The sequence below is a fragment of the Bubalus kerabau genome, chromosome 8 (assembly GCF_029407905.1).
Source record: "Bubalus kerabau isolate K-KA32 ecotype Philippines breed swamp buffalo chromosome 8, PCC_UOA_SB_1v2, whole genome shotgun sequence".
NCBI lineage: Eukaryota > Metazoa > Chordata > Mammalia > Artiodactyla > Bovidae > Bubalus > Bubalus kerabau.
Window position 1 is genome coordinate 96,187,528 of NC_073631.1, and position 13,639 is coordinate 96,201,166.

Here is a 13,639-nt window from a genome sequence, read left to right on the forward strand (position 1 = left end):
CACGGTCTTTCCCAGACAGACCCAGTCCCTGGTGTTCACACCTATACCTGGCTCGCTACCTCCAGCCCCATGAGTGTTTCTTACAGGTGGGGTGGGGATGTGGGGTGTCAGTGTGAACAGAGCAGGGAAGCACATGGTAACAAGGGGGTGGGAGCACCATGGCCTTCACAGTGGAGTCCTTCGTCCTTGCTGAGCTGTCAGGAAGCTCTGTGGCTCTGGCTTCAGCCCTCTGAATCACAGCCTTCCTTGGCGTGCACCCTGCCTGGACGTGAGGCCTTCGTGTCTCTGCCTTTCTCCCCCAGGCTTTGCCCTGACTCTTCCCTATATCTGGTGTCAGTCCATTCAGGCTTCTGTAATAAAAATCCTGTAGTCTGGGTGGCTTATAAACAACAAAAATTTCTCACTGTGTGGGAGGCCAGGGAGTTCAAAATAAAGGTGTTAGGAGTTTCAATGTCTGGTGAGAGGCCCGTTCCTGCTTCAAGCATGAGTGCCTGCTAAGTTGCTTCAGTCATGTACAACTCTTAGAGATGCTTTGGACTGTAGCTTGTCAGGCTCCTCTGTCCATGGGCTTCTCCAGGCAAGAATACTGGAATAGGTTGCCATGCCCTCCTCTAGGGGATATTCCCAGTCTTGCTTCATAGATGGCTGTCTTCTTGCTTGTGTCCCCCACATGGTGAAAGGGGCAAGAGAGCTCTCTGGGGTCTTTTTTTATTTTTGGCTGTACTTGTTGTGCTCTGTGGCACACACAATCTTAGTTCCCCAACCAGGGATCAAACCTGTGCCCCATGCAATGGAAGTACGGAGTCTTAACCACAGGACCACAGGGAAATCCCTCTGGGGTCTTTTTTTTATATATATAAATAAAGGCACTAATCCCATTCGTTACTTTGCCAACAAAAGTCCATCTAGTCAAAGCTATGGTTTTTCCAGTAGTCATGTATGAATGTGAGAGTTGGACTATAAAAAAAGGCTGAGTGCTGAAGAATTGATGCTTGTGAACTGTGGTGTTGGAGAAGACTCTTGAGAGTCCCTTGGACTGCAAGGAGATCAAACCAGTCCATCCTAAAGGAAATCAGTCCTGAATATTCATTGGAAGGACTGATGCTGAAGCTGAAGTTACAGTACTTTGGCCATCCGATGCGAAGAGCCAACTCTTTAGAAAAGACCTTGATGTTGGGAAAGATTGAAGACAGGAGAAGAAGGGAATGACAGAGGACAAAATGGTTGGATGGCATTATCGACTCGATGGACATGAGTTAGAGCAAGCTCTGGGAGATGGTGATGGACAGGGAAGCCTGGTGTGCTGCGGTCCATGGGGTAAAAAAGAGTTAGACCCCATGGACCGAGCAACTGAACAACAACAAAATCCCAATCATGAGGGCTCTACCCTCTAGAAGTAATTACCGCCCAAAGGCCCCACCTCCTAATACCATCATGTAGGGGTTAAAATTTCAACATATGAATTTGAGGGGGGCACACATTCAGTCTATAGCACCTGGAGTGTCCCCCCATTCCTCCTCTTACTCACTCATTCAGACCTAAGTAAACACCACCCCACCCCGAAGTTTTTCTAGATCTGTGCTGCCCAATAGAAATATAACACAAACCACGTATGTCATTTAAAATTCCCTGGTAGTCAAAATTCAAAAAGAAAAAGAATCAGATGGAACTAAATGTTAACATTATATTCCACTCAAACCAATGTATCCAAGAAGTTATTTCAACATGTAATCAACATGAAGTGTTAATGAGACATTTTATGCATCTTTCTCTCATTATATGTCTTTGAAATCCAGTGCATAGTCTACCCTTAAAGCCCATCTCAAACAGGATGGTCACATTTTGAGGGCTCAGTGTCCACACGGAGTGGCTCCTGCTCAGACAGCAGGGCTCCGGACATCTCAGATCAACTGTATTTCTCCGTCCCTAGAGTTTGTGCCCCCGTCACATCCTGCCTGCCCAGCCTCACTCCTCCTGTAGCCTGAAGCGCCTTGTTTGGGTTCACAAACATGCTGCCCACCTACTGTGCTTGGAACTGGACATATGGGGCACGACCCCTTCCCCAGCCTCACAGCCTCCAGAATTGGGTCTCCTCCATCTCTGTCCCCTCACAGTGCCTTTTGGGATGTGTTCAGTGGAGTGAAGGAATGAATCTGGGTGACCCGGGGTCGGGTAGTGGTGGGGACAGCCTCAGAGCAGCATGGGGACTCACCAGGCACTGGCAGATCCGGCAGGGGTCCCCAGGGGTGGTCCACTCTTGGCCATGCTCCCAGTGAGAACCATTTTCTGTGCAGCCTTGAGCTGGGGGAGACAGGCAGAAAGGAAGCCTGGTGGAAATTTCAGCCAGACCCTCCCTCCTCCACATGCCCTCTGAGGGTCCTCCTCAGAGCCTAAACCCCACCAGATCCTGCCTCTGCCTGGACCCCTTGCCCCAGCTTCCTAGCACCCAAGGCAGGGTCAAGCCCAAGCTCCTTGGCCTGATTTTCTAGGTCTTCGAGGGCCAGCATGGCCACGCCCACCTGTCTCTGCCCTCCCCCCCCACCTCTCAGTGTAAGCCACGCCCACCAGCCTGCGCCTTCCCAACCAACACACGCCCACCTCACATGGAGTGTCAGTCCCAAACTGCCCTCTCTTCCTGGCATGCCCTCTGTCCTTCACCTAGCGAACTGCTCTTTAGCCTTGAGGTTCAGTCCGGACCCACCACCCCCAGGACGCCCTCCCTTCCGTGCCCAGGTTGGACGAGGTCTCCCCTAGGTCTCCTTCCTCTGAGTTTGTATAGTATCTGCGTGTAATTTAATCCCGCCTTTGCCAGTCCTAGTTTGTGACTCAGTGTCACCCTCTAGTGGTCCGCCTCGAGGGTCCACGGGTGTCTGCGCAAAGCAGGTAATAGTCAATGTTTATCGAGGTATATACAGTATCATTATCCCCCTCTTACAGATGGGGAACTGAGGCACGGAGTAACTCTCCCAGAGGCACACAAGTGCTCAGTGACAAGGGTAGAACTTGGAGCAGGTGTGGTCAGGCGCAGCTCCCCCGCTGACGGAACCCCCAGGTCAGGGGTCTGCAGCGTGAGCTCTGGGTTGATGAAACAGCCTAACAGCCCCACCTGGAGCTCCACCAGGGAAGGGGCAGGGGCTCTCACCTTGGCAGGTTGGGCAGCAGTGCCCAGGCCTCAGGACTGGCTCGGGGCAGGGGATGGGCGGGCACTTCGTGGGCACGCAGCGAACCAGGCTCCTCTGTAACACACCCACAGCTGTGCTGCCTCCGGCTCTGGCTCCCAGAGAGAGCAGGCTGGGCCACAGGGCGGGGATGGAGGGAGGATCTCTCTGGCACCAGGCTGAAAGTGTGGCAGGTGCGGCCCAGAGCAGGCACGGGTATCCCAGGAGGAGCAGGGCCTGGGCAAAGGTGCGGGGGACTCACCAGGCAGGAGCACTGGAGACAAGGGTTGGAGCTGGACCAGAAGTTGGCCCCTTCCTCGTAAAGCTGCCCCTCATACTCACAGCCTGGGAAGGATTGCCAGAAAGACAAGCTAGTCAGCAGAGAGCAAGGTGGGTGGTCATCACACAGGGGAAGGCATGACCCCAGGTAGGTATGGAACCCTCTGGGGCTGAGGCCAGGGTTGGGGGGTAGGCAAGACAAGGGCAGGTCACCTGGCCGGCAGACGGGGCAGCACTCCCCAGGTGGGGTGTAGCTCTCCAGGCAGTTGAGCTCTGAGCATGAGGGCCCCTGGCACCGCACTGTCCCTGTCTGCAGGACAGACACTGAGCCCTCCTGCCTTCTCCACTGCCCAAGCCGAGTGGAGGCCTAGACAGCTCCAGGGCTCAGTGCCAGGGTGGCAGCAGCAGCCCTGCCTGGCCCCCAGGTCAGGCTTAGCACTGTCAGGCCTGGGGTATGCCAGACAGCAGGGATGTAGCTGGTAGTTGGGGCCAGGCTCTGATTCCCTTACCTGGCAGGTGCAGATAACACAGCGCTCCAATTGCCACGTTTCCCCATCCCTATAGCCTCCAGGGCAGCCTGCAAAACCAGGGCCAGGCCCCAAGTAAGAGACCCAGCGAATTGGGGCCAAAGACAAGGACGCAACATCAAAGGGGCACTGTTCAGGTGAGAATCAGATTTGTATATTTACTACAACATTTCAGCAGATGGCAGTATATTGTCTGACTCTAATATCAGTAGGCCCATCATTTTACAACACGTGGAAGCAGTGAGGGAAGAGTGACTTTTAAAAATTTCACCAAAGACATCATCAGTTCAGTTCAGTTCAGTCGCTCAGTCATGTCCGACTCTTTGCAACCCCATGGACTGCAGCATGCCAGGCCTCCCTGTCCTTCACCAACTCCCAGAGCTTGCTCAAACTCATGTCCATTGAGTCGGTGATGCCATCCAACCATCTCGTCCTCTGTTGTCCCCTTCTCCTCCTGCCTTCAGTCTTTCCCAGCATCAGGGTCTTTTCAAATGAGTCAGCTCTCTAAGACATCATATGGGCTAGCAATGGCCCTGAGGCACCATTTATCTTACAAGCTATGTGCGTGCGCGTGCGGGCACATGTGTGTGTGTGTGTCCCTTTTCACTGAGATCTAATGACTCCAAAGACATTACTCCTCATCTCATCTTGGCCAAGACTTTCAGGCTACATCGCCAGACCTCAACCAGTGCCTGGACCCCTGTCCCACCTTTCAAACTACCAGCTGCTATTCTTCCTGCAGTATGGTTGCCAGATAAAATATAGGACACCCACTCAAATGTGAATTTCAGATGAACAACACAAAATTTTTAGTATAAGTACACCCCAAATATTGCACAGGACACACTTAAAAATATGTGCTATTTATCTAAAATTCAAATATAACAGGGCATCCTGTTTTTATTTGCTGAACCTGGAAACCTTATCTTCCTAACTATGAGCTAGTAATACTTCGCAGCAATCACTGCCTCCACTTCCGCCCAGCTCTCTTCATGTCACTGGTCCTAGTCTCCTAAAGCTCGGAGTCCACTGTTCTATGGCATACAACCATGTTCCTTAGAAACAACCTTTCTTCTGTAGCCCACTGTCATCTCTGGCTCCATGCCCAGACCACTGGGCATGTAATAACCCCCTACCTGCTCTTCCTACATCTAGCCCATACCAGATGAATATTCCAAAAATGCCTCTTGGAACATGCCACACTCCAGCTCTGCAGCCTTCAATGGCTCCCATTGTCCACAGAAGAATGTCCAAACTGCAAGGCTTATAGCAGCCTGTTCCCACTGGCCTTCCCAGGCTGATTTGCTGTGACACGTATCTCCGCATTCTGGTGTGCAGAGGACCCTCCTTCTGTGGAAACCCCACTCTCCCTTGAAGACCCAGCTTGGATGACCCATTGTCCATAGAGCCCTCCCTGCCCTCTCCTCTGGCAACTGGCCACTTACTACCTTTCTCTGCTTCCTCTTAATCTGTTTACTGGCTCTTAAATCTTGTATTACACTAGCTATGTAAATTCATCTTCTCACTAGATTAGAAGCTCCCAGAGGGAAGGAAGAAGATCATGTCAAGCCTTTGGCTCAGTCCCAGGCCAGAGGCAGCATTTGCTGACTTGCACTTCGCTTCCAAACTCCCTAAACCGGAGCAAGCAGGCGGGCACCCTCTGGGCACCTAGCAGGGGGCAGGCCAGGCTTGGGGGCCCCGGAACCAGTGTGGGAAGTGGGGCTGGGGCAGACAGGAAGCTGAGCGGGCTCACAGTGTGGGCAGCATGCTCCTGGCTCTTGGCAGGGTCCTCTCGGGCATGGCTTCTGGGTGCAAGTTACAGCTCCTTCCTGTGGGGAAGCAGGTGGTGGAACTCTGGAGGGTGATCCTCCAGAACCAAAACCTCCTCCCAGGCTGGGACCCACCGGAGGAGCAAGAGGCTGAACGGGCTCAGAGTCTGCAGGCTACCCTTGGCCCAAGGGCAGAAAAGGGACGTCCTTCCCCAACCCCCATCATCTCCTGCCACTCTCAACCCTTGGAAACCAGCGCTTTCAAGAGCCAGCCACATCTCCAGAGTGGGGAGATCCTGGGAAGGGAACAGAGGGCTTCCTATGGAGGGGTGAATAAGGGAAGGCTGGAGGAAGGTGGAGCCAAGCGAGGGAGAAGAGGCAGGTAGATGACAGGGACAGACGCATGAGTGGGGGACACTGAGGGTGCACAGGTGAGGAGCGGGTACAGGAGGATAAGAACCCCTCTGTGTGTGTTGCGGGGGTTGAGCTCCAGAAAGCACAACAATTCAAAATCAACTGAAGGCTGCCAGAGGCAAGGCTTGGAGGGATGGCAGGTAGAACGCCCCCTTCTAAACATTCTGCACACCAGCTGCAGCGACAGGCAGCTGAGGTGAGGGGGACAGGGGTGGGGTATCCCGGGGGTCCGTGAGAACTCACCAGGCAGTGGCAGGTGGTGCAGGCATCTGGGGTGAAGGTCTCCCCATTGCCATAGGCCTGACCATTGTGGCTGCAGCCTAGGGAGGACACGGTGCTGTCACTCAGGGCCATCTCCAGGCCCCAGGGTGGTGGTACCCGCGGGCAGGCAGATGGCACTCACCATGGCAGTGGGCCAGGCCGGGCTTGGGGACACAGTTTGCAGCCCCATCCTGGCAGACGCAGGCTGTGCAAGCATCGGGCTCCCAGCGAGCCCCCTCGGGCCAGGCCTGACCCGACCCCCAGCACTGGGGGGAAGCCGGGTGGCATTCACAGGACTCCAGCTGCGTCACCCTGCCCTGCAGGTCCTTGTTCTGGGGAAGAGGTGGGGGTGGGAGGCACTGGTTCAGCCTCCCCCACTGTCTTCACAGGGTATGAAAGCCAGGGCAGGATGAGAAGGAAACTTGACGGAGTAGAGGTGGGCCCACCTCCGGGCAGCATCCCGCTTAGACAGCGCCAGTTCTCACGGCCTGGGGTCTGGACAGGCTCCCAGAGGAGCATGGGCCCCCAGTCCTCTTCTTTAGACAAAAGGGGACCCAGTCCCCATTACCCAACAGTTAAAGATCTTTATCCATCCAAAATCTTCCCTGACAATGTCTTATATGAAGTAGGCACTCCATAATGTCCACCAAGTACATGAAAGAAAATGAAAATCTGGTTGACAGATACCTGGAGGTCCTTCTCGTGTAAGAAAGAACCAGTGTTAACTGTTCAGATAAGAGCCTTTATATGTGCATTTAAAACAAAATTCTATTTCAGGGTCCCACAGGCTCCCCTTCCCTCCTTTCTTCCCACTACGCCAGGCCTGCCCTGCCCCTTGCACACCCAACCACCTTCAATGGTACCTGTTCTCTGAGCTCCGTGACCTCTGCCTCCAGCCTTTCCAGCCGCTCCTCCAGGGGGCGCCACTGTTCCTCGGGGACCCCAGCAGGGGCTGAGGAGTGGGCTGGCTCCTCTGACTGGTAGTCCTGGATGTCAGCAAGGCCAAGGGGCTCCCTGGAGATGGCCCCACCTAAAGGCACAAGAATCCAGGGAGGGCCTATGGGTGAGGGGCTAGCAAGGCTTCCTGGGTTTGTCTTCCCAATATCAGTCCTATACCCCACCCTTGTCCACCTGCCAAACCCACCGTCCTGGGAAGGAGAGATGGTCTGTGAGGGGCTGGAAAGCATTGGAGGAGGAGGAGGGTGCCCTGGGTGGACAAAAGTGACCCAGACCAGTTTTCCCAAGTAAAGCTATGACAAACCTAGACAGCATGTTAAAAACAAAGGCATCACTTTGCTAAAAAAAAAAAAAAGTTTGTATAGCCAAAGTTATGGTTTTTCCAGTAGCTGCGTAGGGATGTGAGAGCTGGACCATAAAGAAGGCTGAGCACCGAAGAATTCATGTTTTCGAAATGTGAGGCTGGGAAAACCTTTGAGAGTCCCTTGGACAGCAAAGAGATCAAACCAGTCAATCCTAAAGGAAATCAACCCTGAATATTCACTGGAAAGACTCATGCTGAAGCTGAAGCTCCAATAATTTGGCCACCTGATGAGAAGAGCCGACTCATTGGGAAAGACACTGATGCTGGGAAAGATCGAAGGCAAAAGGAAAAGAGGGTGGCAGAGCGTGAGATGGTTGGATGGCATCACCGACTCAATGGACGTGAGTTTGAGCAAACTCCGGGAGATAGTGAAGGACAGGGAAGCCTGGTGTGCTGCAGTCCATGCGGTATCAAACAGTCAGACACAACTTACTGACTGAACGACAGTAACAAGAACCTCAGGCAGGTAGAAGCCCCAGGGATCCCAGCTCACTGGGAGCCTGGGGGAGGATACAGACCAGGTTTCCCTGTAGCCTGCTCTGACTCTGCAGGGGTCCTCAGCCATGGGGGATGTGCCAGGGTCATCCAGCCTTATTCAGACCAGGGTCTTTGCCAGGGACAGCCTGGGGAACTGACATGTCATGCTGGGAGGGCCCACAAGTCAACACAGTCAGCAGGAGAGGGAGACAGACCAGTGAAAGATGGGCCTGCTTTCAGGGACCTGGGGTCTGTGAGCAAATCCCGCCTCCATCTGCTCGGCTTCATCTTCAGAAAGGACACCGCTTCTGGGCACAGCAATGGGCAACTCTCCCCCCTGCTGTCATGCCCAAGCCTTGCCACTCTTTTCCAGGCCTATGGCAGAGGGGCTTGGCAACCCACACTGGGCAGGGTGTGCTCCAGAAAGCAGGATGTGGCTGCATTTCTTGAAGGGTTTGGGGAAAGTGCTGGCAGGGCCCCTACTAGCTTTCAAGGCTCCATCAGAATGAAGACAGCCTGTCCCGGGTTCTAGATGACACTGGGTCCTGGGAGAGGCTGGGGAAGGCCACTTTCACCTCACTTTGATCTCTATTCCACAGTCAGGAAAATAAAGACCATGCAGATGGGGATCATCTGATTCCAGGCTTGGTTCCCAAACATCATCCCTCCTCTGGGTGAGGTGGCAGGGCAGCAGAGGGTCTGGAGCAGGAGGCAGGTGAGGAGGAGAAAGGGGAGGAGGGAAAGGGAAGAGTCCTTTCTCAGAGGCATCTCATTAGTGAGGCTGGCCTGGGTGGCTGGAAGGGCTTTTGGTGAACGCTAGTCCAAGGAAGCAAGGGCACAATGTCGCTCACTCCCCAGCCCCCTGACTGCCTCCACCAAAGTGGGTTGGAAAGTCTAGTCCAAAACCTAAATTGTCTTCTTTTGTCCAAATCTGCTTTGTCCTGAGTTCCTTGGCTTGGTTAACGCCACCTTTGTGGTGCGTGCTAAGTTGCTTTGGTCGTGCCTGACTTTGCGACCCCGTGGATTGTAGCCCTCCAGGTTCCTCTGTCCATGGAATTCTCCAGGCAAGAACACTGGAGTGGGTTGCCATTTTCTCCTCCAGGAGATCTTCCTGACCCAGGGATTGAAACTTGTCTCTTAGGTCCCCTGCATTGGCAGGTAGGTTCTTTACCACTAGCGCCACCTGGGAAGCTCGATGCCACCTCCACCTACCTAGAAATCGGGCTCAGCTGCCCTCTTGGTACCCCTCCCAAACTCCATCAGTCTCTGCTCTCAGCCGGTTATCCCCCCACCCCATCTCCCCAGCTCTGCTCCTCTCCCCTTTTATCTCCACTCTGGAGGCTGAAGTCTGCTTGCCTCCAGCTGCTCCTCTTCTCCTGGCACAGTCGCTTTAAATTCCACATCTGAAGGCGCCCAGCAGCAAATCCAAATGTGACCTTTCCCAAGTGCCTGTTAGCTTTTCAGCCCACTCTCCTAAACCCTGACACCCAAACCCTGGGCAGGGTGTCGTCACTTGGAATGGCTCTCTCTCCTGGTGTGGTATCTAGCTCCCTTTCCAGCCCCCTGAAGGGTGGCCAAGGGTGGTCCCGGTATCTTATACCCTTCACCTCAGCTCTACACCCCATGCCCCATGATTCCTCCTTTCAGGCCACTGCCTGCCTGCTTAAGCAAACACAGTCAGGGGGTTAGGAGAAGCTGGGGTCCTCTGGGACCTCAGGGAAGATCCAGCCAGTCTTTTGCCTGGAGAGATCTGCAGAGAAGAGCTCCTGGTTGTTGTGCAAAGCCTGATTGCTCCCCATGGAACTGTCCTCAGCTCCCCTCCCTTCCCGGCCTCCCCCGCCCAACACAATCCATGCACTGACCCCTCTACTTCTGCCAGTCCTTCTGGAGGAAAGCCAGACACAGACACTCAAAGCCAGTTCCCATGGCGGACCTTCTTTTTTTCCCCCTCTGTTCTCAAGACAAATAATTAACTTCAGACTCCCAGATTCCAGGGCAGCCTCTCCCCCACCGCTGCCTGCAGGAATTCCTCCCGAGGCCAGAGCAGGAAGCCCCCTCCTGCCCCAGGACCCCAGAACCTCATGTCATAGTCTCTGTGCTGCCGGCACCACGCTGGCTCCTCCACCGATGGGGAGGACTCAGGCTGGCCGGAGAGGCAAACACACCGCAAGGCAGGGCCCCAGGAGGCAGCCCCCCTCCCAGCCCAGCTGTTCCCTCAGACTGGGCTGAGCAAGAGGTAAGGTCCCACCTGGCTATCCCCAAACCCTCAGCACCCCAACTTACCTCGGCTGGTCCCCGGGGCCAGTGTCTGGCTTGCGAGCTGCAGAACGAGGGACAGCAGGACGGCCGCGGCCCTGGCCATGCTCGCCCCGCCTTGCTGACTATGGTCTTGGCTCAGCAGGCACTGGGAGGGGGGGTGGGGACACACCAGGCCGCCTCCCACCCAGCCTTTGTTCAGGGAGGGCTTCTGGTGTCTGTCATCCAGGCCTGTGGTGCCTGCCTCCCTGATGGCACCTCCACCCGGGGCCCCCAGGCCCCATCCTGACCCCAGCCCTGGCTCAGAGGTGCAGGAGAGTGCCTGGGGGGCCAGAAGCTGGAAACAGGTGGGGGTGACTTCTGTTGCATAGGGTCCAGGAGCCAGTCCTAAAAAAAAACCCCCACAAATTCATCACTCTTGGGCTCTGGGACCGCTGGTCTCCCTGACCCTTGGGTCACTCTGCCACCCTGGGGTTCCCTTCTTCACCTGTGTATAGGAGAAGCAAACTGAGCTGGGTTCAAATCCTGGCTCAGCCAATTCCACGTGCCCGTAGGCCTCTAACTTCGTGCCTCAGTTTCCCTATTTGTAAACTGGTCATAATATCTACTTTATAGACTTGCAGTGAGGACTAAGCGAGACTATGGAGATAAGGAATTTAGGGTAGGGTAGTGGCTGGCACAGATTAAGTGCTCGGTAAACAAATGAAAACAAGGGGTGATGCTCCAGGTCTCCAAAGTCAAGGACTCCTGGTTTCCTCCTCCTCCTCTCTCCACCTCTGCATTTCTTTCCTGATAGCCCCAGGTTGGGCCCCAAATGCCAAGACTTTCCTTCCCCAGCCCATTTCCAGATCTTGGGCTCAGGCCTGGCCTGAGGAGGGGGCGTTGTGAGTCCAGGCAGGGGGCCGGGCTAGGCCCTGGGCTCCGCAGGGGGAGGGGGCCAAAGGGAGGAAGTGAGAGACACTGGTCACGTGGACCGCAAGCCTGGGAAACTCCTCGGTGCAGCTGAGAAGCAGGGGAGGTGGGGATGGGCCCCAGCTCACAGGCCCAGGGACATGGAGGGTGGAGCTACGAATCCCGCCATAGCAGTCGTTGCCCCCCCACCTCCCGCCCCAGCCACAAAAGCCAGAAAACCAGAGCTCCCCACCCTCGGCCCAGGACAGGGCTAAAGGTCCCTCTAGCCCCCTCGCCAAGCTCCATAAGGGAAAGGTGTGTCTCGCCCCCGCCCAACCCCCCCACACTGAGTGTGGACCCCTGAAAGGTCCCCAGCAGTTGGCAGCAGGGGGCAGGAAGGGCAGCTATGGGCCAGTTCTGAGACCTGGCCTGGCTAAGCCTGGAGCCAGGCTCCTGGGAGCAGAAGAGCACCAGGGCCAGCTGGCTGGAAGAGGAACAAGGAAGTGGCAGCTGGGCTCCCACCAGTTTTAAGGAAAGTGATGTCTGTCAGAAGCAGGGCCCCGGGAGGCTGGGTGGAGGAGAGGCTAAGAGCAGACTCCAGGTCAGTCTAGAGTCTGATGCTCTCTGCTGTGACCTCAGGCAAGTCATTTAACTTTCAGTGGCTACTTTTTCTTCTCTGTGGCTCTAACGGCACCCACCTCATCGGTGTGTGAGGGTTAGCAAGTTAACGGCTGGAAAGAGGACTCAGCACAGGGCCTGGCACACAGGCATTAGGTCTTATCGCTTCTCCTCTGGGATGTTGGTCACCCCATCATTCCCGCTTTACAGATGAGGAATCTGAGAAGTCAGGTTAGCTGCGAAGTCAGCTGAGAAGTCAGGTAAATCACCCTGGAAGTAAACCACGGAGCCTGGATTCAATGCCAGGCCCTTGGGGCCCCAGGGCCCATACTCCATATCACCACAAGAACCCAAGCACCCGCCCTGGCCACCCCAGCTCCCAGCTGCTTCCTGCTCTGGCCAGCCCCCCACACCCTTGCCCTCCCACCGTGCCCACTCCAGCCCCTCCATCCTCTGTCAGAGCACCTGAGTATCGCTGGAGAACATCCCCACACTTGGGTGACTAGATTCACTTCAAATTCATATCTACAAACTTCAGTGGACATGCAACACCGTCAGAAATTCTATTACAGTTCCCTGGTAAGGGGACTCCCTGGTGGTCCAGTGGTTAGGACTCCATGCTTCCATTACAGGGAGCCCAGGTTTGATCCCTGATTGGGGAACAAAGATCCAACATGCTGTGCAATGAGGCCAAAAATTAAAAAAAAAAAAAAAAAAATCCCTGGTAAATCCAATCTCCTGTTCCCAGAGAGGAGAATTTCATACCCTTGCTTTCCTTCCTAAATGTTTCAGTGGCCCCACCCTTATCCGCTATATGATTTTGGCAAGTTATCAAACCTTTCTCAGCCTCAGGTCCCTCCCCTGTGAAGTAGGGGTAATGATAGTACCTCGGTTCCCTGAAAGCAGAGCCTGAGACAAAGGCTTACATGTGGGTTTATTTTGGAATATGATCCCAGGGAGCAGGAATGAGGGGTGGGAAGGATGGAAAGCTGATACAAGACCGCCTTGTGGAGGAGCTGATCACTGTGTTGGGCATCTGTGTGTCCAATCCCACAGGTCCATCTGTGTGAAAGCAGCTCAGCTGGAAAGAGGAAACACTTTTCCCCTGCGCTAGCCTCGAAGGGCATTCACTGCTCCCAGTCAGGTGTGAACAAGTGTTCAAGTGGGCTCCTGAGGTGTCCAGCGCCGTGCAACAGGGAAGTTCCAAAGCAAGATGGGAGCAATTGACAGCTGGGGCCTGAGGCGAGACGCTGCCAGGATGCGTGTTTGCAGAGGTGTGTGCTTTGGAGAATGGATTAAGGTGCAGGTGAGTTGGAGAAGACTCTTGAAAGTCTCTTGGACTGCAATGAGATCCAAACAGTCCATCCTAAAGGAAATCAGTCCTGAATATTCATTGGAAGGACTGATGCTGAAGCTGAAACTCCAATACTTTGGCCCCCTGATGAGAAGAGCTGACTCCTTGGAAAAGACCCTGATGCTGGGAAAGATTGAAGGCAGGAGGAGAAGGGGACGACAGAGGATGAGATGGTTGGATGGCATCACTAACTCAATGGACATGAGTTTGAGTAAACTCCGGGAGTTGGTGATGGATAGGGAAGCCTGCCATGCTGCAGTCCATGGGGTCACAAAGAGTCGGACATGACTGAGCGACTGAACTGAACTGAAAGA

The 13,639-nt window shown here is 54.7% G+C and overlaps 1 protein-coding gene across 1 annotated transcript in view; it reads right to left on the minus strand.

The window, feature by feature from the left end:
- KCP (kielin cysteine rich BMP regulator) overlaps positions 1-10,590 on the minus strand; it is a 29,417-nt gene extending 18,827 nt beyond the window's left edge. The window contains exons 1-8 of the mRNA XM_055590868.1: positions 10,490-10,590; positions 7,272-7,438; positions 6,551-6,740; positions 6,391-6,467; positions 5,713-5,793; positions 3,421-3,507; positions 3,143-3,236; positions 2,213-2,301 (exon numbers count right to left, since the gene is read on the minus strand). Of these exons, the coding sequence (XP_055446843.1) occupies positions 2,213-2,301; positions 3,143-3,236; positions 3,421-3,507; positions 5,713-5,793; positions 6,391-6,467; positions 6,551-6,740; positions 7,272-7,438; positions 10,490-10,568 (864 nt within the window). The 5' untranslated portion in view covers positions 10,569-10,590. The remainder of the gene's footprint in view (positions 1-2,212; positions 2,302-3,142; positions 3,237-3,420; positions 3,508-5,712; positions 5,794-6,390; positions 6,468-6,550; positions 6,741-7,271; positions 7,439-10,489) is intronic.
- Positions 10,591-13,639: the final 3,049 nt, after the last annotated feature.